The sequence below is a fragment of the Erpetoichthys calabaricus genome, chromosome 4, assembly GCF_900747795.2.
Source record: "Erpetoichthys calabaricus chromosome 4, fErpCal1.3, whole genome shotgun sequence".
Classification (NCBI taxonomy): Eukaryota; Metazoa; Chordata; class Cladistia; order Polypteriformes; family Polypteridae; genus Erpetoichthys; species Erpetoichthys calabaricus.
In genome coordinates this window covers 253736163-253763475 of record NC_041397.2, presented here as the reverse complement: position 1 = coordinate 253763475, position 27313 = coordinate 253736163, and the positions used below count along the sequence as shown (strand labels likewise).

At 37.0% G+C, this 27313-nt stretch overlaps 1 protein-coding gene across 1 annotated transcript in view; it reads right to left on the bottom strand.

The window, feature by feature from the left end:
- slc9a2 (solute carrier family 9 member 2) overlaps positions 1-25132 on the bottom strand; it is a 47900-nt gene extending 22768 nt beyond the window's left edge. Inside the window, exons 1-4 of the mRNA XM_028800649.2 lie at positions 24618-25132; positions 11593-12056; positions 5900-6150; positions 5479-5696 (exon numbers count right to left, since the gene is read on the bottom strand). Coding sequence (XP_028656482.1) covers positions 5479-5696; positions 5900-6150; positions 11593-12056; positions 24618-24891 — 1207 coding nt within the window. The 5' untranslated portion in view covers positions 24892-25132. The remainder of the gene's footprint in view (positions 1-5478; positions 5697-5899; positions 6151-11592; positions 12057-24617) is intronic.
- Positions 25133-27313: the final 2181 nt, after the last annotated feature.

The following is a 27313-nucleotide window of genomic DNA, read 5'->3' as shown; positions in this document are numbered from 1 at the left end:
CTGTAGGACAAAGTGGGCATTGCCCATTCTGCTAGGTTTTAGTGGCACACCAGGCCTGTTAAGACAGCAAATTTAAAAGGGATGTAGACATCCAGCTACACCAAACCTCCACGTACATTTCAAAGTAAGGTACTGAAGCCTTTGTAGCAGGATCAGCCTATACTTCATCTGAACACAAAGGTGTAAATCGGACTTGAACTGACATCTTTGCAGAGGCCTCTTTGTTGAAACTGTTTCAGGCTCAAAGGGTTGAAGTAGAGACCCAAGAACAAAGAGCTACAATTCAGCGAATGAGAATTCTGATAGATAACATAACACACCACTGAGAAGGCACTGACTTCATAACTAAAAATGACTTCTAAATTCTCGTGCCAGAAAAAGCTTTTCCCAGTAAGTTGCAGAAAACACAACAGATAGCGAGTTGAGAAAAAGCACAGCACAGCATGGACAAAGGACCACGTCACAAAGAGAAAGAGTGAATTCCAACACAAGAAGGATCTTCCGGTTGAACCCAGAACAACAATAAAAGCATTTTTGGAAGCATTATTATAAGGGCAGAAGTTAACCTCTGCATTCTCCTTTCTACTGCAAATCAATACTATTCATCTTTCAACTTTACTTTTTCCTCAAGACCATATTTTCATTGGACATTCAGTCATGAGAGAGTGAAGAGTAGATGATAAGAATTTTAACAAAATTAGAATATCTACCTAGGTAGCATTTACAGCTGAGATAGAATCCAGTTCTCATTTACCTCATTTTGGAAAATGGTTTTAGAAAAAGGAAAGCAAGTTCGATAGAAAACCTGAAAATCTAATTTTAAAAGTTTATACTGTATGGTATATCAAAAGGAAATTAATTCATCCATTTCCTGTACTAACTCTTGACCATATGGTGCCTAAGTCCATCCTGGCAGTTATGTGGCACAAAACAGCCCTTGAATCTGGAATCCTGAACTAACCCTGGATGGGGTGAGAGTCCACTGACACACCAACACTTAGACCTTCATAGAAACACCAACAGTGTTGTATTGTAACAATGTCAAAATACAGTATTGCTGTACTTGAGTATTGCATTTTGTGTCTGTTTCCACTTTTTATTCCTTACATTTTCAAAACACAAATGACTACTTGTCCTAATTTAGGATCATTCACTTTAGGAAAATTTGCATGTATGAACAGTCTGGGATGACTGCTAAATGTACATTTTGCCTGAAGAAGGGGCCTGAGTTGCCTCGAAAGCTTGCATATTGTAATCTTTTTAGTTAGCCAATAAAAGGTGTCATTTTGCTTGACTTCTCACTACATCCATAATGGCTAACACGGTACAACACCCTAGTATTAAAATATTTGGAAAGAATCTGAAAAGAAGAAAGTGAAGGACTGAGAGTTATGAATTGTCTTCAGGCTACAAAACAATTGGATGGTATCCTTGGAAAGAAAAAATATGCTATATAAGAGTGACCTCACAAGGCAGAATGAAAACATTAACAAGCCATAAAAATAAATAATATCTGTTATTTGCAAGGATTGCTTTATAATTGAGGTAGTCTCAGTAATCCTTCACAAATAAAGCCAGTGAACAGCCTTCATAACCTTCTTTATTTACCATGGCTTTTACACACATGCATGTTTGTATGTACCACTAAATGAAAAATGTTGCCATTCCTAGTGTTTCATTACAAGATATGATTCACTGAATTTGCAACAGGCAAGTAATTTTAAAGAAAAGGTCATAGACAGACCCTGTGTTGTTGTCACAGCAGACTTTATTATTTTCTCACACTGTATATCCAGGTGCTGCATTTAGCACATGACTTGTGTACTGAAATGCAAATTCTGCATTTTTTCTGCTCATTGCACTCTATAATACTATACATTTCTAAGATTAACATCTTTACACCTGCGAAAACTAAAAGACCCTTTTTTCTAATTTTTTTTAAAAGATTGAATTATGAACTCCAAAGGATTTTTAGTCTTTTAGTTGCAAGTGTTCATGTCATCATGGAGTTTAGCAGTTTAGCACATAATTTAAATTTTAGTATGTCCTAATAAGTCTTATACAAGTTACTGTTTGTGTAAATTAAGCCAATTAAGAATGTGAAATTAACACATTTATTAAACATATGGTGATATTTCCTAATTTATTCAACACATACGCATCTCTGTCCATGGTTGGTTCCTGCCTTGATGTGCTACTTGTCATTGGAACGAGCAGGTTTGAAAATAAGTAAGTGAATGTTTAAGATGGGCCAGAGGTCCAAATGGGAGTTTTGCAAAAGGAACATATAAACTCTTGTAGATATTATTTACCTGGGACAGTGACATGTCTTTTACCTGTTGTTTCCAAATCAGAAACATCCTGTCCCTTAACACTATAATTATTCAGACCATATTTACTAAGAACTGTCTGATATAAATCCCGAAATACTACGTTCAATGAGGAAAAATGTGTTTCATCAGTATTGTAGTGCGTATTTTGTTTCTAGAGAGCATCCATTTAGGTTTTTTTAAACCTCTTAATCCAATTTCAGCCTCAGAACACCAATGGTTGCAAGGCAGAACCCAACCTTAAACAGGATGATAGCCTATAATGGGGTACTGAAAAATCTCCCCCAAATATGTGGAGGACATGCAACTTACAAACAGACAAAAACCAAACCAAGATTTAAACCCAAGACTCTGGTGCTTTGAGGCAGCAGTGATAAACAGGTGTACTATCCTTTTTATAGAGTAGTCCGACATAGTGATACATGCAACATAATAATTGTCTTTAGATACTCATATTGCCTTATAATCCATCCATCCATTTTCCAACCCGCTGAATCCGAACACAGGGTCACGGGGGTCTGCTGGAGCCAATCCCAGCCAACACAGGGCACAAGGCAGGAACCAATCCCAGGCAGGGTGCCAACCCACCGCAGGACACACACAAACACACCCACACACCAAGCACACGCTAGGGCCAATTTTAGAATCGCCAATCCACCTAACCTGCATGTCTTTGGACTGTGGGAGGAAACCGGAGCGCCCGGAGGAAACCCACGCAGACATGCAAACTCCACGCAGGGAGGACCCGGGAAGCGAACCCGGGTCTCCTAACTGCGCGGCAGCAGTGCTACCACTGCGCCAACGTGCCGCCCTTTGCCTTATAAAAAATTGTGTAATTGAATGAGCAGTATGTATTCACTCAGATAAACACATCTTGCTACAATTTTTAAATGTTTTCACTTCAACTGATTTGGACATATTGAATTATCTAAAAGAATATTTCAATAAGTACAAACCCATGGAACTGCTATTGTAGTGGTACAGCTATTTTTAAGATTAAAATTTCACACACCACGTCACCATTTCTTCAGGTGTTGTTCATGGCACATTACTTGCAGAGACTGCCCGACACAAATGCTATAAAACATGTCAGTGTTGTCTACATTGGGAATCAATAACCCATACACAAATAAAAATGTCTTAGCAATGTCATAAGGTTTGACGCATAATTTTGTAAATGGAAACTAATACTTTCAATTCAATTTCTAAACAAAATTCACAAATTTTGCAAACTTATTTGATATGCTCACTGGTGTGAGGGTCTCCATAGTCCTTCACTTAACATGACAGTTTTTTCATTTTAAGTGTGGCTGTCCATTATTATTAAACAACTAGTTATTTAATTTTTTCATATCTCCCCATTCCTCTAGCAATTTATTATCTAGATATGGTGGCAAACCCTCCTGGATAGGCTAATCCAGGTTTTTAGTTTCAGAAGCATCCTGATTTTTACATTTCTTAGTCCTTCATGTTTAGTAATCGCTTAATTGCTTCAAGTCATCTAGCCGATTTAGCTTTTCTGTCTGACTTTTTATTTCTATACTCTTATGCTTACTTTTTGTAAATGTTGTGGTAAGGGGGTTACTGAATGTTACTGCTCAATAGATGATTGAATATGTAAATGTATCTGGCATAGTGACTGACCTGAAAACACACACTCCCCTTATCTCTGCTTGCCTTGGTGAGAGATGCAGTGGCAGCATGCAGAAAGATGAGTACTCTTATTCTCAGTAATCCTTTCCACTTTTTGTCTGGACTAATAGGGTGACCCTTGACAAATTGGTCTAAATGGAGCAGACAGACAAGGGTCATTCAAAACATATGATTCCTATTATGGTTCTAAATAAATCTAAGGAAATCTCATCTGGAACAGGAATATTAGGACCCCTTCTACACCCAGACCTGGAGGTGGTGTTTGTCAGAAAAAAACTGGTGGTCCAGTCATACATTTAACTTGATCAGGCTCGGGCCAAAAAACTGTGTAGATCTACCAAACTGGATCACCACCTGCAAATTGAAAGGGTAAATATGCAATTCCAGTTGTCTGATTTGTGGAAAAGGAAATTTGAAGCTACTTTGGCCTTCCGTAGTCTGATTTACATACCCTAACACCACAAATCCTTACGGCTTAATCAAGACCAAATATATACATAGTTTGTTGATCACCCCTAAAGAGAATTGCAGTGTTTCAGTGGCTTACACATCTTAATGGCAGTTAGATCTACATAAAAACTACAAAAATATAGTAAATTCTAAACAGTAAAATAAAAATACCTATAATCTATTTAAAATTAATCTATGCAATTAACATTGTCTAGTCAGATGACAACTGATAAAAAAAGACCTTCATTAGTATTCCCTTCAGCACTGCTGTGGAATTAACTTTGTGCTGAATGTGCTGCACAGCATGACCAGGGTATCCTGCGGAGGTCTGCTAAAAGACCCTGCTTTCTACCACTAAGCTATTATCAGAATTTCACCACAAAGTGGAATAATTCTTAAGGACTCTTAGCTATCACTTAAGAATATAAGTTTGTGTACTATACACATGTCCAAATGATACTCAACACAAATTTAGACTGGAGAAATATTGTGGAACTAATATACTGCAGGTTAATGAGGAACATAAACATTCAATGGTAACAGAATGTCAGACATTACAGATCTCTACCATGATTTTTAAAAAACTGTTCACACCTAGACTTTACATAGATGAATACTTTTAGTGTATTCGTTGGAAAAACTTTATAAATCAGCAAGACAGAACTATCTGACTTTCTATGAATGGTTCCAGTTAACGCTTGGGAGTGTCCTTTAAGCAAAATTGGTATGTCTTCTTACAAATGCAGTCCCATTTAGGGGTCAAAAGACTATGATGTTGATCCAGATCTGTCATGTCAGTAATAGAGTACCAGGAGACACCATGCAGCAAATAATCATCTGTACTTAATAACCAAAAAAGTGCTCATCCATCCATTTTCCTATTTATCCGTTATCAAATAAACTTAATCCAGTTTATGGTCTTGGGGCAAAACAAAATTTTACATATTTTGAAACTGTATTTGTATGTGTAATGTAAAATATTTATTAGAAAAATTGATAATTTAAAGATTTATAGTCATATGGAAGCATGTCCTTATTTCCTTACCTAGTCCACGCCAAATGAAACAGAATAAAATTGTGAAGCAAATGTAGGCCCAGTTCCACTCATGGTCACTGGTTACTGTTGAAATACCCAGGAATAAAAAAATGAGGGTCTCACTGACACTGCTCCACATTTTCAAAAAGTGCTTAATGGTAGTGCAAGACCTTTGGGAAACATTTTCTTCCACGTAGTACTTCATAGTCAGAGCGCAAGTAATAATGCTGAAAGGATAAGAATATATGAGCACATTTATAGATAAAAAATAAACACATTTAGAAAAAATGTGTATCATCTTTTATTTGTATTTTTAAATATTTTTGCTTACAGTTGCAGAAATAGCTTTAAATAAGAACATTACCAATAAAATAAATTACATTCAGAAATGTTAGCTCCACCCATTAGACTGATTATCTACAGTACTTACGCCATGATTCCAGAAAGCTGGAAACATTCAGCTGTCAAGTAAGCCAGGTAACTGTACATAAAGACAAAAAGAGGCTCAATTTCTCTGGTGTTTTTGGTAAATCTTGTAGTAAAAGCAGCTGCAAATCCAAACAGAAATCCAAACACCATTCCACCAATGCCCACCACAAAGAATCCAACTACTCCCAGCACAACATCCACTGTGTCAACTTCATTCATTTCTGAAATATATTTGAACATGTTGTACAATACCTAGGAGGAAAGGAACAAAATTTTACAAACAAATGTGAATGACAAAAATACCTGAATGTCAAACAGGACAGTTATTCAATAAGCGAAAGAAGGTGGGCCTCTTCTGATGCAGTGTGATGTATAAATATAAAACATCCACTTGTGGATTTTCATTTATTATAACTTTTAAATCAGTTTGGAAAATTGTCCTTTTCTCATCTAAATTATAGATTGTATATTCCAGTATTTATGCATTTGTTTCAAAATTGAATCATTTATATTTATCCAATATTTAGTCCTTTTCAAGACTGACTCTTTTTTTGTATCTACCATATTATGAGACTGAAGTTGATCATCATTAGGTTTCAAAGCGCATTTAGTGTAGTCTTTTAAATTCAGACTTAACATCCAGTCATTTGTGGGGTCTTACCCTTTTTATTTCCATTTCATTTTTCACTTTCTTAAAATATCAGAAATATCAGATCTATGGTTTCCAAACTGACTAATTCACTACAGCCAGTTAGTACAGAAATAAAATGTAACTCAGCCTTGACATGTGTATACTATTCCCAGCTAAAGCTTGCAATTTTATCCATAAGTGTAAACCCTTAACCTGTCTCTTTTAGCGCCTTTACAAAACATAATGCTTGTTTTTATGAGCTCTACGATTGTGCTTTATCTGCTGACAAATACCTGATATTTTTAAGAAGTCAGAGGGGAATTCTCACTCGTATTTAACTTAATACAATGCCTTTGTGTGATTCTTACAGATGAATTTGGATTTTTGATGAGTATGATGGCAAAAATAAGGAAGAAATGTAATAAAATTACATAATCTATTCCTAGCTCTCGTACCAAATTCCTGTTACCAATTCAAGATACAGTACAATTTGCCCTGTACTCATTTTATGACCATTATGATCCACACCTTTGCAAACTCAGAACTATAAATTAGAAATTTTCCCAAAAGAAATCATGTTATTTTATTTCTGGAACTCCAGTACTCTCTCACAATATGAGTGATTGTGCTCTTTAATGAAGGTCCTACTAGTGTAATTTCTCCAAATTCATTTGGACCACCAGTCTTTGATTCTCAGAACCGCTACACTTGCTACGTTGATGCGTTGAATTGCAGTTTTCATTGCGTTTTAAAGGCCTTGAAATAGACTAATTGTGAAATGTGCTTTATTACATAATAAACAGCTTGATAGTAATTTGTTTTTCTGCATTGTAACTCTGAATCCTCAGAATCTCCTACAAAGGTATACAATTTTAATTAACATACAGTTATATGCTAGAAATACTATTTCTGAGTCACAACCATTTATTGTTAACTCTCTTTAAATTCATGGATGGTTTGCAAAAAAGATCCATAAATCTAAGAGTATCCATACATCTGGAAAACTGGCCAAATGTACCGTAATTGGACAACAATAAATAATCAATAATTTTTGGCCTGCAATAAAATATTCATGGGTTTAATTTGTCAGATCCCACTTTTCCACTCTTACATGTCAAACACACATATTAAAATTAAATCTTAGAAACACGTACAGTTATCAACCTGGTTGTCATTTCGGAATACAGTACCCAATTTTCTCAAAAAAGAAATGAAAGATGAGCACCTGGTTTAAAGTAAAGAAGTCAGAATTAACTTTGTTATAGAGAATTTGTGTTTATCTCCTAAATACATGTTATGGCCTTATTCAGTTACTTTCAGAAATTTGATGAAAATAGCAGACTATTTATTTTTGGTTAGATAACAGTTTTCATTTTCAGATTCAATGTTGCTTTTTTGTTAACTTTAAGAAGCTGTGCCAAGAAAACTCCTTATTATTATCTTGCTGCACGATGAAAGTGTACATTACATTGCTTAAAATGTTTGTTCCATATTTAATTATTGTAACAGCAAATCTGGCAAACAATTGGCCACACAATGTGCTATTACGGACTGAAATAACTACAATAAAATTTTGTATTTTTACTGGAACTAAATAGTCTTCCATCATTTTAGTTAAAACATAAGAAAATGAATATGAATTAATAATAAACTACATTAGTTCATTAAAAAACAGTCCTTCAGATGTACTATATGCCTGAAGCTGAAGCAACGTTGTACATTGTGTTCTTCATGAAATATAAAAAATGTGGGTTGGATTCATTAGAAATGGAGTTCACTGAATATAAAGTCACATACAGTATGTCAACCATGACATGGCCATTTGTCTGTACTAAGAGTGAGTTTCACCCACCATATAACCACATGTTCTCATCTTCTCAAAGAATATGGCATTGACTTCCAGTGCTGTAGAAGTTCAACATCAGCCTTATAGAACTGCTGCAACTGTCAAAGGAACCTTCAGAACTAACTTTGAAATACCAAATACCACATGTGTTTTACATGTATTGTCCACCAAGACCTACAGATCACTTTAGGAGAATAATAGGAGAAAAGTAGGAGAAAAAAACTTCCATAGCTGTATTGGTAAAATATTTTACTGTATAGTCACTGAACAAAGTTGCCAGTAGCTTTCTTGTTCTGCTTTAAACTTAATTATTTATTCACAAATTTATGACTTAAACCATCATGTTATTGTCAGGGGGTAACACGCTAAAAGTCATGTACCTTATGTAGTCAGATTACTTTTTAAAGTAACACATAACTTAATGCAATATTTATTTTATTAAAGTGAAAATACCAGCTCTGCTTTAAAAAAAAAGTCTTCCGTTTTTTCACAAAGACATTGCCTGCTGGGGTTGGTGACATTATACTGTACATGCGTGTGCTGCGGTCGTCTTATGACAGCTAGTGAAGAAGCGGTTAAGCACATGCATAGTGTGCATCAAGTGACAAAAACTGAACAAACGTTATAGGTATACATTTAATACTGCATGTGCTGAGGGGTAAATTTAATCCACCCAGTTTCAGATCACATGGAGTTTGTGACTATCATGGCAGCCCTGGATGTAAGGCAAGAAGCAAAAGTGGTGGACTATAAACTGGTCCTTGGGAGGGCACATTAACAAAGTCAAACAGGCAATTCAATAACAGAAACCTCTCAATAAAGTATCTGTTTAGTTTTAATCAGTTATTTCCTTTAGAAACTTTGAAACTGTGTGATCTGGGGGCACAGCGACAATTAAATACCTCAGGTCTTTGGGGACTCACATTGGGATGGAATAAGGGCATGGATATTTTTCAGACAGTCATTTTGAGATACTTCTATTGTGTTATACTCAATACTTTAAAGTATTCTCTTTTCCAATTCTGTTGACTAAAGTTTGACTTGGGTTTGTGACTTTATTTAAAATTGTTAAAAGGTTGTTATTAATATGTTAACAATGAGTCTTGTTAACCACTAATTTAGATTTAAAATATGTTTTACTGGAGGTCATATTCTATTGTACCCAATGCCAGAACTGACATCTTAGACATCCTATGGAACAACAAAAGCTTAAAATAAGGAGCAGTAAAAGCTGCAGAATAAAATGAATAGCCTTTAACACTGCTTTGTGTTATCATCCTGACCTGGAATGGAGTAGTAATGAATGTTGCAATATTCTTTTTCTCTTTGTTCAAAAAATAGATTTATTTTGATTAAAATTATGGGTTTCATATTTCAACTTTATGTTGAACAAGATGAAATCTCGGTAAATAGAACACAAGAAGAAAAGTGTCAAATTTGGTTTCAGTTGTCAAATTTCACTTTCATGAAGGTTCATGTATGGGCTTAAGACTTATTAACAAATCCTGGCCAGTGAAATTTACAGTTTTTCATACAAATGAAGAAAAAGTAACACAAACGTAATGCATTGTTTTTATGAGTTACATTTTTTACATATAGGTATTATCGGTTTTTTTCTACAAAAACAGACAATTCAGTCCAACTTTGCTCTTCTTCATTTTCTATTTATTTATCATTTACAAAATATGGTCCCTGAATTTTTTCCAATATACTAAAGATATAAAAGCTTAATTGATTGGTACGAGTAAATGAAGGTGTTTGATTTGTAATGGGCTGGCACCTGGCTCATGTTTGGTTACTGCTTTGCACTCAGTGTTGCTGGGATAGTTAAAATAAGCAGTTTTACAGAATGGATGGACAGGTGGATGGAAGAAACTGTTATAAAGATTTGTTTTGTTTTCTTTCAAATTATAGCTGATTTACTATGTAGGAATGAGAATCTATTTACAAAAACAGTATTTGTTCAGAATGTACTGAACTACTGCTCTTGTAAATTGGCAGGTCTTGGTGGATACTCTTTATAAACAAGGTCACATTCAGAGAATCTTGGGAAAGAAAGCCACTCTGTATAGAAACTGTTTACAGAATTGGGTGGACACCTGGCTGAGTGAATATTACATTTGGTTGATAGCAGGTGAAGATATCAGCATTTGGAAATCGGTTTTATCCTCAGTATTGGAAAGTTTACTCAGTATATAATTTTTTTCTTGTCCTGTTTGCCTTTCTGTGTATTGTCAATTTCAGGTTTCACTGTGTATTGTCGAGGTTCATATGATGGCTGCCTTCTCTCTTCTACTTTCTATTTACTAAAACTTTGCATCTTTTTGAACCCTAGAGTTATTTAAATGCTATTGCTGCCTGAACCGAAACCACTGTTACTGTGGCATATTGAATTTTTCATAAGTCATTTAATCTTAATTTTATATCTCTTTAGACAATAAGTCCCAACATGTGACATGCTTACAAACCAAACAAGGAAGCAAAACAAAACAACTCTTTAGAATAAGGAGAGTGAGAATATAATTGATGACACAAATAAATCAATGAGAAATTGTTAAGGGTTAAAATGACTCTACTTATAAGATTCCAGTCACATCTACACGGTAAATGGGCTCATTATGCTTTTTTACAGTTGTCTAGAGTTGCCAGGTGTGAGGGTTCATGTGAAATGATTTTGCAATTCAGTAAGTGACTCTGTACTTATGATTTGGCAATCACGACTGTGAAGCATTTGTCGATGCATAAGGAGGAGGACAAACTGGTCAAGTGGTGGCACGAGAGCCATACACTATATAACATGTCTTCTGAGGTATTGTGATCACTTCTTCAAATAATAAATATTCTCCTGCAGTTACATATTCCTAATGGCATTGCATGTTTGTACTATTACCACATTAACATTAAGTAATATCATAAGATACAGTGAATAAAGTGAATGCTGAGAGCAAACTTAGCCTACTATAGAAAAGAGATACAGCTAAATATCACATTATTCACCACAGTGTCAAATTGCAAGGACACCATGGCCTCACCACTCAGTTGCACAAGATTATTCAAAAAGCCTCCATCCTTTCATGAGCCCATAAAATCATGTTGTGCCTCCAGTCGCCTCTCGGTATAAATGACACATTAACTGTGAGATGGCACTTGGAATTCCCTAATGCATAAAAAAATCATATAGTGTATGATGACCCATTTTGAAACTTCTCCAGCTTACCACGGTGACTGCATCATTGAAAAGGGACTCTCCAAATACTACAATATAAAGCTGCTCATTGACACCAATTTCTTCAAACACGGTCAGGACAGCCACTGGGTCCACTGCTGAAATGATAGATCCAAAAAGTAGATTCTCCTGCAAGCTGATATCTTTCAGACCAAAAGCTTCAATCTGACAGATGGCAAACAGTGAGATTCCAATACCAACAGAGTTCCAGAGTGTCCCCACAATTGAAAACCAAAGGACTGTCCCTGCATTTTCAAAAAATGGCCGAGTGGGCATAAAATAGCCTGCATCTAGTACAATGGGGGGAAGCAAGTAGAGGAAAAAGACATTAGTGGTCAGAACTGCAGGAGATTTCTCATGAACAGAAAACATTATGCCTCCAACGATTAATCCAATGGTAATTAAAAGGCAGCTTTCTGGAATCCATATGGTTACTTTGTGATAAATATGGAAACCTAAGGAAGAAAAGAAACAGTTTAAAGTAAAAAAAAAATAATGATAGTCATATACTCAGTTTAGTAAAATGACACACAGATAAAGGTGGCAGGACAGTGGAATATTTGTTATTTAAAAATTAGGGTTAAATAACCATAGGAGGAGTTGAGAATATACCATTCAGTCCATCGTAACTCAACAATCCACATTCACTTGACTTCTTAAAAATATTCCTTAATATTTCATTGTCTACAAAGTAATACAGGATGAGTATCCTTAATCAAAAAAATCTGAGACTGGAAGTATTTTGTATTTCAGATATTTTTTGATTTTTGGATTACTTCTTTTTTTCCAGTCCGTGCAATTTAAACCACAGGGGTTTCAGGGAGAAAGCAAAAGAAACTGAAGAAAAGAGTTGATGCTGTGAGAAAATAAAAATGTAAAATACCTGTTATCCATTCAGATTCTCAGTAGCACAAGGTAACAAGCTTAATGATTAATTTGTGCATTGTAATGAGCACAACAATTGAAGATATGGACAGAAACACACTTGTAGACCACTGCAGCTACTTGGCTACTGCATTTGAGAAGTGCTTCTGCCTCCTACGATATCACTATTGCATCACTACGTGGTATAACAACATCAAACAGAGTTTAGATAAGCATTGTGGTCTACGTATACAGTATACTGTGTGTTAACGTGCTGCAGCTATAGTCTGACAGGGCATGTTTGCATTTCCAATTAGATAGTAGTGTTAACTTACTTTAGTCACTCCTTTAGGCGTACAGTTCAAAGGTGGATGTTGTGCCACCTCATCTAGGCTTCTATTGATGTTGTTAGGCACATTTACTAATTTGAAGTGTTTTTAGTACTGAAATCTGCATCTACTCTGGCTCTTCATTGTCATCTCTTTTAAAGGCAGACCTTTTCACTTCCTTTTGACAGTGTGTGACGCATCATTTACTTCTAATGCGTATGGTTTCAGTTCCCTATTTTGGAGCATTTCAGATTTGGAATTTCAGATTAGGGATGCTCATCCTGTGCTGCCTACTACATTAATAGGTTAACTTAAATTGTTGTATCTGTGGTTTTCTACATAAAAATCTATAAATGTCTGTGTGAACTTTTCTTGTTGAAAAGTTTATTTCAAAGCAATAGTTTGCATCTACGTTACTAATTTCCTTCTTTACTTTTAAACACTTATCTCATGTCACATTTTCTTCTCCCTTTGGTGAGAATGGGAAATTTTAACTCCTTCAATCTTTCCTTTTAGTTTATAACCCAAAGTCTTGGAAAAAGTCTAGTTGCTCTTCTCTGGATTGTCTGTAGTGTTGCTATGCCCTTTTTCTAACATGAAGACTTGTAGACGTGTGGGCCAAATCAGTTTTTGCCAGCATGCAAGTAAAAGCATTCAAAATGCCAGAAATAGATTTTCATTATTTTAATAGACAACACTTCTTACTAGCACAAGGACTTGTTACCCATAGCACCTCTCAGCCCCTCTCCAACCAGTAAACTAGTGCTGTGGTGCTACAGAATATTCAACACTTCATTTACTGACAGAGACATATAATAATGATTCCCTCACAGACGTTCACCCTAGTGGCATATCTTTTACATATTACATTACAGTTCTAGAGACTTGGGTTCTACTCTTAACACAATCGCTGTCTGAGTGAAGTTTGCATGTTGTTCCAGTGTCTTTGTGGGTTTTCCCCAGATAGTTCTGAGAATGACATGTTTAGGTTGATTAGCAACTATAAATTAGCCTTGTTTTGGAAGTGGAATCCCATCTGACATTGATTTCTGCTCTGTATCAAGTGCTTATACTCTCCAAGGTCCATAAACAGAATAAGTAGATGCAGACAATTATAAATACATTATATGCCAATCAGTCTTAGATTGTCATAGTTTAAGTAGCTACTGCAGTATGACCAAGGTTTGATTATTTGTTGTGAACATTAGATCTGTCACCTGATATAATTAATAGTTGGAGTAAAGTATTGGGTTTTAAAGGTGTGGTACATGAAAAATGTCTGTGCATTGTAGTTTATTTTCGAAATCAGATGGCAATTTTCTCAGTGCCACCTCTGCATCTTTCCTGGCTCTCCCAGGGAATCCCCCATCCTGTGCAATACTATGAAAGGCTTCCTCTACTTCAGCAAAACCAGTTGAATGGTTTTAGATTACTCACGTCAAGTTTGCATAGTGCCTTACCAACACTCACAAAAGCGTAAGGAGCCCTTACTTCATTTTGTACTGAATACTACTGTAATTCCTGTATTACTGCATCATTTCATAAGATTAGATGATATGAAACATATTTACAAAACAGCCAACCTACTATTAGCAACAGCTATTCATGGATCCCATTGACGTATTTTTAAAATGACAGCTTATATCCCCTCTTAATTCTGAGCTCTGGACCCTTTCAAACTGAAATCCTTAAGGCTTAATTGCCACCCTCAAGACATGAACTTCTGGACAACTATGCCTATATGGTAGCTTCTAACAAAGTTTTATACACTGCAAATACAGACCAATGGATAGATGGCTTCTCTAACTCAATGGGACCTATTGAATTCCCCAACCGGTGCTCAGCAATGCTGAAAATAAACTCAATTTTATTACTTTTCCAGATGTTGCTCTTAATTTCCTCCAACTCTCTGTGTGTCCCCTCACTCCCTTAACATCTTCAAACAAAACTGCATTGCTGAGACAATGTCGATTGTGCATGTCTGATGCTACTTATTGCTGTTTTAACACTTATTAACAGTTTTGCAAATATCTGAGACATTTAGTGCCATTTTTTTTTTATTGAAATCACCCTCAGCGTTCAGTGTAGAGTAATTACAGCAACATTTTATAAATCTAAGCCATGATGCCCATGAAAGTCATATTTATTCAATCTTCTTTTAGTGACAGAATCATGAACTGTAACATTTACCTCTGTAGATCCTTGGCTGTAGCTTTGGATTCTTTGTGATTTCTCAGAGAATCATATATTCTGATATTTGGGTGAATTTACTGGGACATCTATTTCTGTGAAGATTAATAATTATCTTGAATGCTTCTCCTGTGTGAATAATCTCTCTTAATGTGGAAAAATGATTTTCTAATTACTTAGAAATGGATTTGTAACCCTTCCTAGATGCAGATGTCTTTTAATCTTTACCAAAAACATAAGTGCTTCAAACCAGACTGACAAAGCTTCTGGCTTTCTATCAAGGCTGCAGTACTTTAATCAGTCATTTATTAATCAAGTGCACTTGGCTTTAATTAGTTGTAATTCACATACAAGCAGTAAGTGTATATTTTCACACATGTCTTCTGTTTTTAGTTTATTTTTTTCTTGAATAAACAATGAGTTGTGTTTAGCTTGCCTCACAAACTAAGATGTATGCCATTTCAGCTAAGGGTAAGGACTAGGCAGGTGTAGTTATGCCCTAATATGCACAACCACAGAACTGAAAGAGTGTGCATTCACTTTTTCCTATCACTGTACTTTTTGAAAATGTACATGCCATTTTTGCAGATTATGAAACCTGTTGAAGGTATGTAATTAAGTTACTTCTACCAATTACAAATGTTTTGGCTAAGAGTTAATAAAGATGTTAATGAAATTAGCAACAATTATAAAGAGCCTTTGAAGCTACACTTATAAATATGTTTTGATTTAAAGTAAAATGTCAATTGACCAGCATCATTGGGTCCTTGAGCAATCAGAAATTCAACTTTACCATTGTTGCTTCTGCTAAACATAGTATAGGGCCAAAGTGTACAACTTAAATCCCAGGACCCACTTGTGCCTGTGGGTCTTCCTCCTAATCAATTTCTTCTTTTAATTTAACCCCTCTGTTAATTAAAAGGCTGTTATGTCCCAGTTTGTTGTGTTTTTTTTGTGTCAACCCAGAATAATAAACTGGTTTATATCATTACTCGATGAAAAAATCATTTCTGTGTGTTAGACTGGGATGAAGTAGTTATTTTTATCTTTCTATTAAATACATTGTTATTTTTTAATGTTCAAGTTACTTGGGTCATTATTTCCTAATAAGTACACAACTGGATAACAGTGCTGCCCTTTAGTATTCAGTGTCATTTGTACCTGTCTCCGCTGCACACATCATTAATCGTCACTATTCAGATACAATTAACACTGCAAACCCACCATAAAAGGTGAATAAAAAGAAAAATAGAATTAAGCATTTAAAGCTATGGCAAGAAAGGTCATCTAATTAAAAATAAGATCAATTAAAGGTAAAAATGTCTCACTGATTGGTTGGAACAAAACCCTGCAGCCACAGGGATGCCCCAGGACTGAATTTGAAAACCCCTGCCCTAAAGCATGAATCAGCTTATATAAAATGTAAGAAAGTTACTATAGCCAGTCTTAAATAAAACCTTTTCTATGCACATCATAAGTGTGAAATAAAAAACATTTGCCATGTAATTACACAGACTGTGAATTTCAATGTCAGTTATATCTATTTAGAACCAAGTAATATTTTGTTTTTCATTGAAATGCTTATTCATTTAGGTTTAGTGCATATAAAAGCTGAGTAACATAAAAGAGCAGCACAGACAAAAGAAGTTTGTTTTGCTAGAATTTGTTGACAAACACATTTTTGTAGTGAATCCCTTTAAAAGTTGAATCCATGTTCATAGAGCATAGTGTATACATTTGCAGGTACCAGATGGACAGCTTTGTATTTTCCTAATCTGTTACCATATAAATATTAAAATATTGTGATTTTTGTTAATTATATCCATGATTGTCTTCAAACAGTTGGTTCATTTTTATCAACTGAATGCATTTTAAATACTAAAATGAACATGTAATTAAAAGAAAACTGCAAACGTAACTGTCACCAGCTTGTTTCCATCAAAATTTCATTTTATCAATAAAAATGCTTTACCTAATGACATCATTTCCCGAAAAAATAAGCTGTTGCAAAAGTTTTACTTTGAAGGTTGTTTAATGTGTTTCCATTCTGAATTCATGTATAATACTGATAATGATGACCAAATCTAAATGGACAAAATATTATCAAGCAGATGATCAATATGGGCTGATTTCTAATAATTTAAATGTCTCAGCTAACTGCTCCAATTAATAAAATCCTAATATAATGGTGCTGAAATTAAGCAATTGTTCATGTACACATACTTTACAAGAAACTGAGCCTTTTAATGCACCACAAGTCATATACATGAGAAATTCATAATGTTCTGGGAGGTTGTAGTTGAGAACAATTTTAATGAATGCCTCTGACTACAACATTTTAGAATATCAAGATCAACATTTAAAATGCTATACAGTTGCATAAAACAGCACAAATGCCATGTCGCAAAAATGTTGGTATGCCTTGAATTAATAAAGTCTGACTGTGGACATGGAGAACATGCAAAGAGAGTGCCCAGATGAGGAAAGCTGCAGTGTTAAGCATCGGATCACTGGACCATAATTATTGATTACTACGCTATCTATCTATCTACTGCAATATTTCTTAAAAAATAAACCATCATTTTTATGGTGGATGTATGTGACTGCACTTGCTGGTCTATTGTGTTCATTTAGCTCAGTAGTGGAGTATAGTTTTGATTAGAAATTTCAGTAACCTTTTTCTCTGAAAATAGCCAATAAAAGTGCACTTTTAGTAGATTGCTTGTCATCGAAGCTGTTTACATTTCAAGTTTATCTGCCTAATGCCGTATTGCTAAAATGCCTGGGATGAGTAAAACTGAAGACTAGAAGCTATTTCTTTTAGCCAGGGACATTCTTGTATGACCACACTCTTTAAAGCTCACAATTATTAACAAAAGAGTTTGTCATTTGAGAAGCTGTTATTTAGTTTTGAATGCTGTCCTCCCTATGGTTACTTCTTTTAACTCCTATCCAAAACAAAGTTATAGCGGAGCAGTCTCACCAACAATACAATATTTATTTTGCACCATTATCATGTTGTATTGCATAAAACTTAAAAAGAGCAGAACCTAGTTAAATACTTCATACATTATAACAGCAGTATATCCATTGTTTAAATAACTGGAACTACTGAAATAACTAGCAAATTGCTGTTGAGGTTGAAACAGAATGTGTGACAAACATTTTTGTATATATATATATTGTGGCAGATTGCCGGGGTCATTACCTAGCCGGGATGCCTAAAAGGACCAGAAGGTGGCAGGAATAGCTTCCGGGCCATGAGGGGGCAACCGCCCTGGAGCAGGAGAGGACCACGGGAGAAGAACAAAAAGCTTCTGGCTAGTTGAGACCTGTGGCCACCGCCAGGGGGCGCCTAAAGCCTCGTAAGGACTCTAAAATAGTTACTTCCGCCACACTCGGCAAGATGATGGAGCAACCTGTCAGGGACGCCCGGAGTGCTTCTGGGGCAAAGGGCAGCACTTCCGCCACACCAGGAAGTGCTGCCGGATGGACGTCATCAGACACCTGGAGCACATCCGGGCAGGGATAAAAGGTGCCGCCTTCCTACAGTCTGGGAGCCAGAGTCGGGAGTGAAAGCAGGATGAAGCTCCCAGGAGGAGAATAGAGGCGGCCAAGGACTGAATTAGGGTGATTATTGCTGAGTGCATTGTGTGTAGTGTTGGAACTGTCTTTATTTATGAATAATAAACGTGTGCAATTTATAAAGATGTGGTTTCCGACTGGTGGTGTCCGAGCAAATCTCACAATATATTGTAAGAAAAGGCGCTATTTTGCACCCAACCTGACACAGATTCACCCGGAGGCACGTATAAAAATAAATAAACTTTTATTTTTCTTCCCCTGTGGGCGCATGTCTTCCCCGTGACCCAGAGGCAATATGCAGTCCCAAGAACAGTACTAAGCACCACTACAACACATTCTCTTCTTCCACCACCACTCCTCACCAAGCTTTGTCCTCCTCCCACCCAACTCTGGCCGCTGAGTGGTGGACGCTGGCTCCTTTTATAGTTCACCCGGAAGTGCTCCAGGTGTTTGATCACGAGTTCCGGCTGCACTTCTAGGTGTGATGCATTTGCTTCCCACATGGGCTCAGGAGTCCCAAACACAGCACCCCCTGGCAGTGCCTGCGGGACCCAACAGGGCTGCATCCAACTCCAATTCACAGGGAGCCCTGTGGGAAACCGAGGCACTGCTCCACCCCAGGAGGGCAGCCATCTAGCATCCAGGGGGAGGTATTGCAGTGTCCGGCTGCTCCCCCTGAATATAGTGTGTGGGGGCGTCCCGGCTGGGCATGGATGTCAGCCGTCTGCCACTATGTATATATATATATATATATATATATAGAGAGAGAGAGAGAGAGAGAGAGATGGCTAAGTGAGTGTGGTCGGGGGGGGGGGGGGGGGGGGGGTGTATTGGGTGTAAAGTCTTGTTTATTATGAACATGTTTGCATATGTTGGATTTATGTCCAAGTGTCTGTTGATGGCGTTCTCATTTGATAACCAGGATTCGGCCAGCTCTCTGACACTTTTAGTATTGGCCTTAAATTTTACTTGTACATTGTCCCAGTTAAATGTATGTCCTGTTGATTTAGTATGCGTATAGATCAATGATAGTGAGTCAATTTGCGCACGGTCCTCTTTAATGCTAAAAACAAGAAATCAACAGCAGAAACACGAAACGCAGTTTATAGCATTCCATGCAGTTCTTGCCCAGCGGTATACATAGGACAGACATCAAAAAGAATTGCAACACGTATACAGGAACATCGCAACGCCGTCAGAAGAAAGGACTCACTGTCGTTGATCTATACGTGTACTAAATCAACATATACATACAGTAATTCTAAGTGATTGACAGAAACATTATTTTTCATATTTATACCTGTAAAACTGAAAAAACTCAAGGTAATGAGCTTAACAGTTAAAACATCATAGCTTGCACAGTGTGACTGGCTCACATGTTTTCCTGATAATGGAAGCTGCATTGTTTTACATAATATATTTAGGTGTCTATGTTAGTTTCAGAGATGTTTTATATATTTGAAAGGAAAATGATCAGTGCAAGCAACTGTTACAGTATAACTGCAAACAAAGTCATGGCAAAACCTGCCTTGTGCCTGATAATCATAATATGAGTAAGAGAGCAGAGCAAATAACCTGGACAAAGTCCACAGAAGATATAGTAGTTCAACTGGGGCTGGAGCACCATTGTATATATGGCATGCTAAACTAGCTAGAAAATGGCATTATTAGAAGTTTAAATAATTGGAGCTGGTGGTAATTCATCACTTAGGTTCAGAGGCAGTAAAATAATAAACACATAGCATACAATGTAAATGTGCTATGTGATGAGTGGACTTGTGGATTGACAAGTGGATTGCAGGCAGGAAGAGTTTTAAGTAAAATATTTTAAAAAAAAAGAAGAACTAAAAAAGTGAATGACACAGAATTAGTGATCTACTCAGGGTTGCAGATCCTTTGGAGGATAACCTCAGTGAGCAAGTATCAGCAATATAATAATGACCAGCTGTGGCAGAATGAAAACAATAACAAACTATAAAATTAAATAACAAGTTTCAATTAGCTTCTAATTAAGCAATTGAGTTGGAACTTTGGACGTTTGCAGCCCTTCAGGACCACACTTGAGGATCTCATCTATAGAGTTTGCACCTTCTCTGCAAAATTTTCTCTGAATTTCTTCCAGCATTCCAAAAATGTGACATAATGGGTTATTATAAATTGACCCAATATGAGTCAATGGGCCCAGCAAGGAACTGTTACTTCAGAGCTGATGCCTGGTTTGCTACTGATGCTATGGAGACAGGCTCCAATTCTGTAACTGGAGTAAACAGAATTAGAAAATGGATGAAAGGATGGTGGGCGGCACGGTGGCTCTGCTGCCTCGCAGTTGGGAGACCTGGGGACCTCCCTGCGTGGAGTTTGCATGTTCTCCCCGTGTCTGCGTGGGTTTCCTCCGGGCGCTCCGGTTTCCTCCCACAGTCCAAAGACATGCAGGTTAGGTGGATTGGCGATTCTAAATTGGCCCTAGTGTGTGCTTGGTGTGTGGGTGTGTTTGTGTGTGTCCTGCGGTGGGTTGGCACCCTGCCCGGGATTGGTTCCTGCCTTGTGCCCTGTGTTGGCTGGGATTGGCTCCAGCAGACCCCCGTGACCCTGTGTTCGGATTCAGTGGGTTGGAAAATGGATGGATGGATGAATGGATGGTTATGTTTGTGAGTATACAGCTTAGTGGGTTCATAGGAGGAGGTGTGCTTATCAGAGTAAACCTAACCTCCTGTTATCTCTGTTCATCTAGTCTGACATACCCAGCAATTCAGTCTAACCAGACTGATTTTGTCTTAAGTCATAGGGGCAGGCTCACAAATGTTTGTGAGTTGACCTAGAAGTACGATGCATGCAGTGCAGCAATGGGCAATGGACCTGACATACAGAACAGAGATACATTGGTCTGATGTTGCATGTTTCATGTACCATTACAGAGTGGAAAAGAGGGCAGAGATTGTGGCTGAACTCAGCATACTTGCAGAGCTTTGCATGGGCAACGTCTCCATCCGGCAGCACATTATTGGCTGTCAGGAAAATCAAGTTTTGTGACACTTTGAAAATGTAAAATGGGTGGTGCAGTGGGTAGCGCTGCTGCCTTGCAGTTAGGAGACCAGGGTTCACTTCCCGGGTCCTCCCTGCGTGGAGTTTGCATGTTCTCCCCGTGTCTGCGTGGGTTTCCTCCGGGCGCTCCGGTTTCCTCCCACAGTCCAAAGACATGCAGGTTAGGTGGATTGGCGATTCTAAATTGGCCCTAGTGTGTGCTTGGTGTGTGGGTGTGTTTGTGTGTGTCCTGCGGTGGGTTGGCACCCTGCCCGGGATTGGTTCCTGCCTTGTGCCCTGTGTTGGCTGGGATTGGCTCCAGCAGACCCCCGTGACCCTGTGTTCGGATTCAGTGGGTTGGAAAATGGATGGATGGATGAATGGATGGTTATGTTTGTGAGTATACAGCTTAGTGGGTTCATAGGAGGAGGTGTGCTTATCAGAGTAAACCTAACCTCCTGTTATCTCTGTTCATCTAGTCTGACATACCCAGCAATTCAGTCTAACCAGACTGATTTTGTCTTAAGTCATAGGGGCAGGCTCACAAATGTTTGTGAGTTGACCTAGAAGTACGATGCATGCAGTGCAGCAATGGGCAATGGACCTGACATACAGAACAGAGATACATTGGTCTGATGTTGCATGTTTCATGTACCATTACAGAGTGGAAAAGAGGGCAGAGATTGTGGCTGAACTCAGCATACTTGCAGAGCTTTGCATGGGCAACGTCTCCATCCGGCAGCACATTATTGGCTGTCAGGAAAATCAAGTTTTGTGACACTTTGAAAATGTAAAATGGGTGGTGCAGTGGGTAGCGCTGCTGCCTTGCAGTTAGGAGACCAGGGTTCACTTCCCGGGTCCTCCCTGCGTGGAGTTTGCATGTTCTCCCCATGTCTCCATGGGTTTCCTCCCACAGTCCAAAGACATGCAGGTTAGGTGCATTAGTGATCCTAAATTGTCCTGTGTGTGTGTGCGTGCTGGCACCCTGCCTGGGGTTTGTTTCCTGCCTTGTGCCCTGGGATTGGCTCCAGCAGACCCCCGTGACCCTGTAGTTAGGATATAGCGGGTTGGATAATGGATGGATGACAATGTAAAACTGTTTTGAAAACTTATTATGCAGTTGCCTGATTTGACATCCCCTGCGATTTCTAGCTGTATGTAACCTGACATACATAAGTGACAACTTCTGTAATCTCAGTCATCAAGTTTAATAAGCCCTCTGACTGGCAGTCTTGTAATGCGACATTGGCTTAACCTGCTCCTTGACAGGAGGAAGGACAGCCCACACAGTACCTGAAATACAAAACGCCATCCTACTCACTTCACAGTTAGAAAAAAAGGTTTATGACGCAGCAAAACTGGAATATATGTGAAATGCTAAAGAAGAGGAAAGTGTTTTTGACCTCTAAAGTACAGAATGCAACTCTGTCTAATCATTATCAGGTCTATGGCAGTTTCTTCTTTCTTTAATTGTCATTGCTGTTTGAAACTATTCCCTTATTCAAATATACTAAACCTGGGAAATATTTTCACCTGAACTGTATAGACATTATGGCTTTCTGTTTGAAATTTAGTTTCTATTTGGAGTGATACCAGTCTCTCCATCTATAAATCATGAATAAAATAAAATAATCTGAAACAGTATGCTTTCTTTGAAAACTTTATTTTCAGAGATAACGAGTTCGAAACAAGAAAATAATTTGTGCCTAAATTGACTAATCGGGTCAGTTACATTTCTTGAGTTTTGAATCCAGTTTCTGAGAATGTAAGAGCAAGTAAGACTCGTATCATTTACATTTCAAGAAACTAGCCTGACCACATTATTAATATTCTACTTAAATGCATTTAGTCACTTGCCATTGTTTACAGTGCATCTGCCAGCATGCTTCTCAAGTCACCTGCAATTAACTCTCTGTGTCAGGTAAATAAAAGGTCAAAAGTAGAAATACCTTTCAGAGTGTACCTCTGCATTAATCACCATTATGAGTCCAATGGTGTTACCAACTCTTTGTGTTTGGTTTTAAAGAAGTTTGATATAAAGTTGACTTGATCTTTACATTGTTTATCTATTTATCAATAGAATTTGAAAAAAAAATCATATAATTTTTCATGACCCAATTTTTGCATACAAATAAAGAAAATATATTTTAAACCATCCTTAATTTATTAAGAATAAAATGAATTCATAGCATTTACATGATCACCATGAAATAATGTTTTATATGATTAGCCCTTGACTCAATTTACAATTTATGTTCCTTTAAAGTTCTTGGTTCCTTTCATACGTTCTAGACCTTCACTCCTGCCACCTCTCTTTCATTCATATTAGATGTTACTACTTGGAAATCATCTTCTCATTAATGGATGAAAAGCATGAACTGTACAGCTGCTAAGATTCTACCAGGTGGCTCCTACCCCGTGCATAATACCAATGGAATAGGCTTTTGCTCCTCACGGGTTTGAAAAATGAATGAATGAACAAATACATTTTGAAAAATGCCTGAGGTTAGTAAATGTTGTATAGATGGATGAGCATTCATTCATAAAGTGGAAAGAAAATAATACAAAGAAGATTAAACAAATATGTCAATGTATGTGCTTTGTGAGTGTGTGAGTGCAGTCTCCACGAGCCTAGTGCTCCATCCATGCATTGTGCCTGATGCTGAAAGGACAGACTTCAGCATCTTCCACAGTGGGCTTAGAAAATGAATGAAATTAAAATACACATTTTTTTTAATGGAAAAGTTGTATATATAACTTGAAAGATATAATTTCAGATTGACTGATCCTTACTAGAAAATGGCTTATCTACTTAAAAAAATATATGATACACGCTTCATAGCATACACTGTGCAGCCTTAAACGGAGCTATCAAAAACAAGATATTGTCTGGTATCTCTTGTATGTAAAAGTGACATTCTTAATATCTATTAAGATAGTGTACTGTAGATTTTTAAATTCTAAATGCTGTTTTTATGTTCAGTAAATATGCATTTAATTAGCTGACTATATAAATAGTACACTTACCGATTTTCGCTAATGAGGCTAAAAGTACCCACATTGTTATTTCAAGTGGTATTTGTATCCGAGAGTAATTAATTTTGAAGATCGGCACATGGTGTTTCTCGTGCGGAGGGAGTGTGCTCAGCTGTCCTTTCGGAGTTGTGCCTTGTGGCTGTGCTGTGGTTATGACTGAATTGGAAGGATTTCCATGAGATCCATGAAGTGTAGACAGAAAGACAATCAAAAATACAAGGATGCCCAGGGTTATCCTGCGTAAAGCAAGAGATTTGTTGGCCATATCATAAGCTCTTAGAATGAAAAATCTCAGGTAATGCGACACACATCCAAATAATATACCAAGAAAGAAACTAAATAATAAATAAATAAGTTATACTCCAAGATTGGTTCCTCCTTGTGAATTCGATGAAATTAAAGTCCTTTAAGCTGTTCAGCTTAATCTCAGCTCATGCTGGATCAGACAATGACTGCTCCGTTTTTACTAAAGAACCTCTCATTTCCTTAAGGAACCTCTGTGTGGAAGTTCTCTTTGTACCTGTAGCTATTTACAGTCACTGGGGGGAGGAGTCAGCACACCTTTATCATCACCAGAAAGAAGACCAAAGCAGTTAAACCAGAAGAGGACTGAAGCCAACCAGTCTGAGGCACTCAATGCAATTACCTGCTCTGATCTCATTTTGTAACTTTTACAATAATGATAATTAAAAAGCAACTATTTTCTGCCTATTAGTAAGCAAGTTTTAGGAGTTAAACAAGGAGACAATCTGAATTCAACCTTCTCAGCTACATTTATTGTTTTGTCAATTTTATGTATATTTGCTAATGTTATGTATTTGCCTGTCTTTGTTACTATAGTGGATAGCATTTAGTCATACACAGTATTTGTTGAGAACCTGAAAGAAATTTGTTTTTGAACTTCTTGTAAGTCTAAGCCGGTTTTTGCTGGTAAACATTTTTCTCTTAGAAGCAGAACAAGGTCAGGACTAGTAGGGCTTGTTTCACTGGCAAAAGGTTTGTAGGGACAAATGCTCACTGGCAAATGAAGCTGGATTGGTAAGCTCAGTAGGTGCAATGGGTGCACCATAAGCAAATTCTTTTGGGAGAAGCCTTGAAGAACTGAAAGGTCATCACTAGAGCTTCCCTAAGCCAACATGAAACAGAAACAGCATATAGGATTGTGTCACTCAAAGAGGAGAAAGCCAGAAAGATGTCATAATGAGAATCTTCATTCTATAATTATTCCTTCCAGTATATTTTCAGTTATACCGTGTTTATATTGAGCTTTTTTGGTATTTTTTATTCAAGGAGCGTTTTCTCAAGGAAATATTCACAATAGCCACACAATCAAAAGCCACATATCAAAGCAGATTTGCCTAACAAAATGTTAGGTTTAGTAAGTTAGACATTAGGGAAATTTGTAAATTGTAAAGTGATGATTATAAAAAATAAAACTAAAAACCAGTCACTCCAACTGAAATGATAATACTGTAGCTGTGTCTTGTCCAGGATCTCAAAATCGATCTGCTACTGGGTTGGTAAGGCAGGATCAGCATGAGTCAAATGCATACAAAAGAAATTTCTCTGTCCAATAAAGTTTGTTTTAAAAGGGTTTAGTGAAAATTCAAAACAAAGCAGTTCACACAAAAATAGAGAAAAAGGTTGTTACACACCCAGAATGAAAGGCAAACAGAAAACAAAATGTATATTCTGTAAAATGTAGCTTTTTCTTATTAAACTTCAGTTGTTTTCTGTACTTAAAGGTTGTGTTATTTCTCTATGTCAAACTTATCTATACTTTACTTAAAACATTCAGTACGTTCTATACATACGGCACATTCAATTTTGTCAAAACAATACATTATGGGATACAGTGCATTCAATAGGGCAGGGGATGATTTTGTGTGCCGTCCAGGCCTTACCTACTGCAAGGCAGATCATAAACTGGGACATACTCTGTAGTCAGAGGGATAAGAAAAAGTTAAAATATGTCTAATCAGCTTGTGGGGATTATAATAGACTATTCATTAATATGTAGTTAAATATGTTAACATAACTAAGAAAATACTTCTATCGGTTTAACATAAAACTAAATAACTAACAAATGGCTCTTACTGTCACGGTTCTCTCCTACTTCCTGTAAGTCCTGGAAAGGAAGCACAGAGAAAACTCTAAGCTCACACAGAGGGACTCCAGTTACTTCCAAGCATTTTCTCTTTTTATCTCAGCTGAGGACCGGAAGTCTATAAAAAGGGGTCACGAAAGTGACACACATCTGGATCCAACCTATGAGATCCCCAGAAAGACGAAATGGGACTACCTCTTCCAGTCACATGATCAATGTCAGCTCCATAAAAGAACGCACTAGAACAGGGCTTGTCAGTTCTGGTTTGGTCGTTGACAGGCTGGTACTGGATGTGTGATTGATCTTTTATGGTACCAGGCTCATAAAGATAAAAAAGACCTTTGGACTTTTTCCATTTATGGGTAAAGGAAGGTTAACATTGTTGGTTTACTTAATTTTTTCCCTAATTATTCTCCTTTTTCCCATGAAGGTAGTGTATTCAGGTTTCACCACAATAATAGACTTAAACAGAGGCAGTTTCTGTAAACATGTCATGTCACGCTGATAAAGAAATGCTTGAATAACATCCTTGAGGTGGTGTAATTCACCAAAAGAAACAATGAAAACAGAAGATGGGATA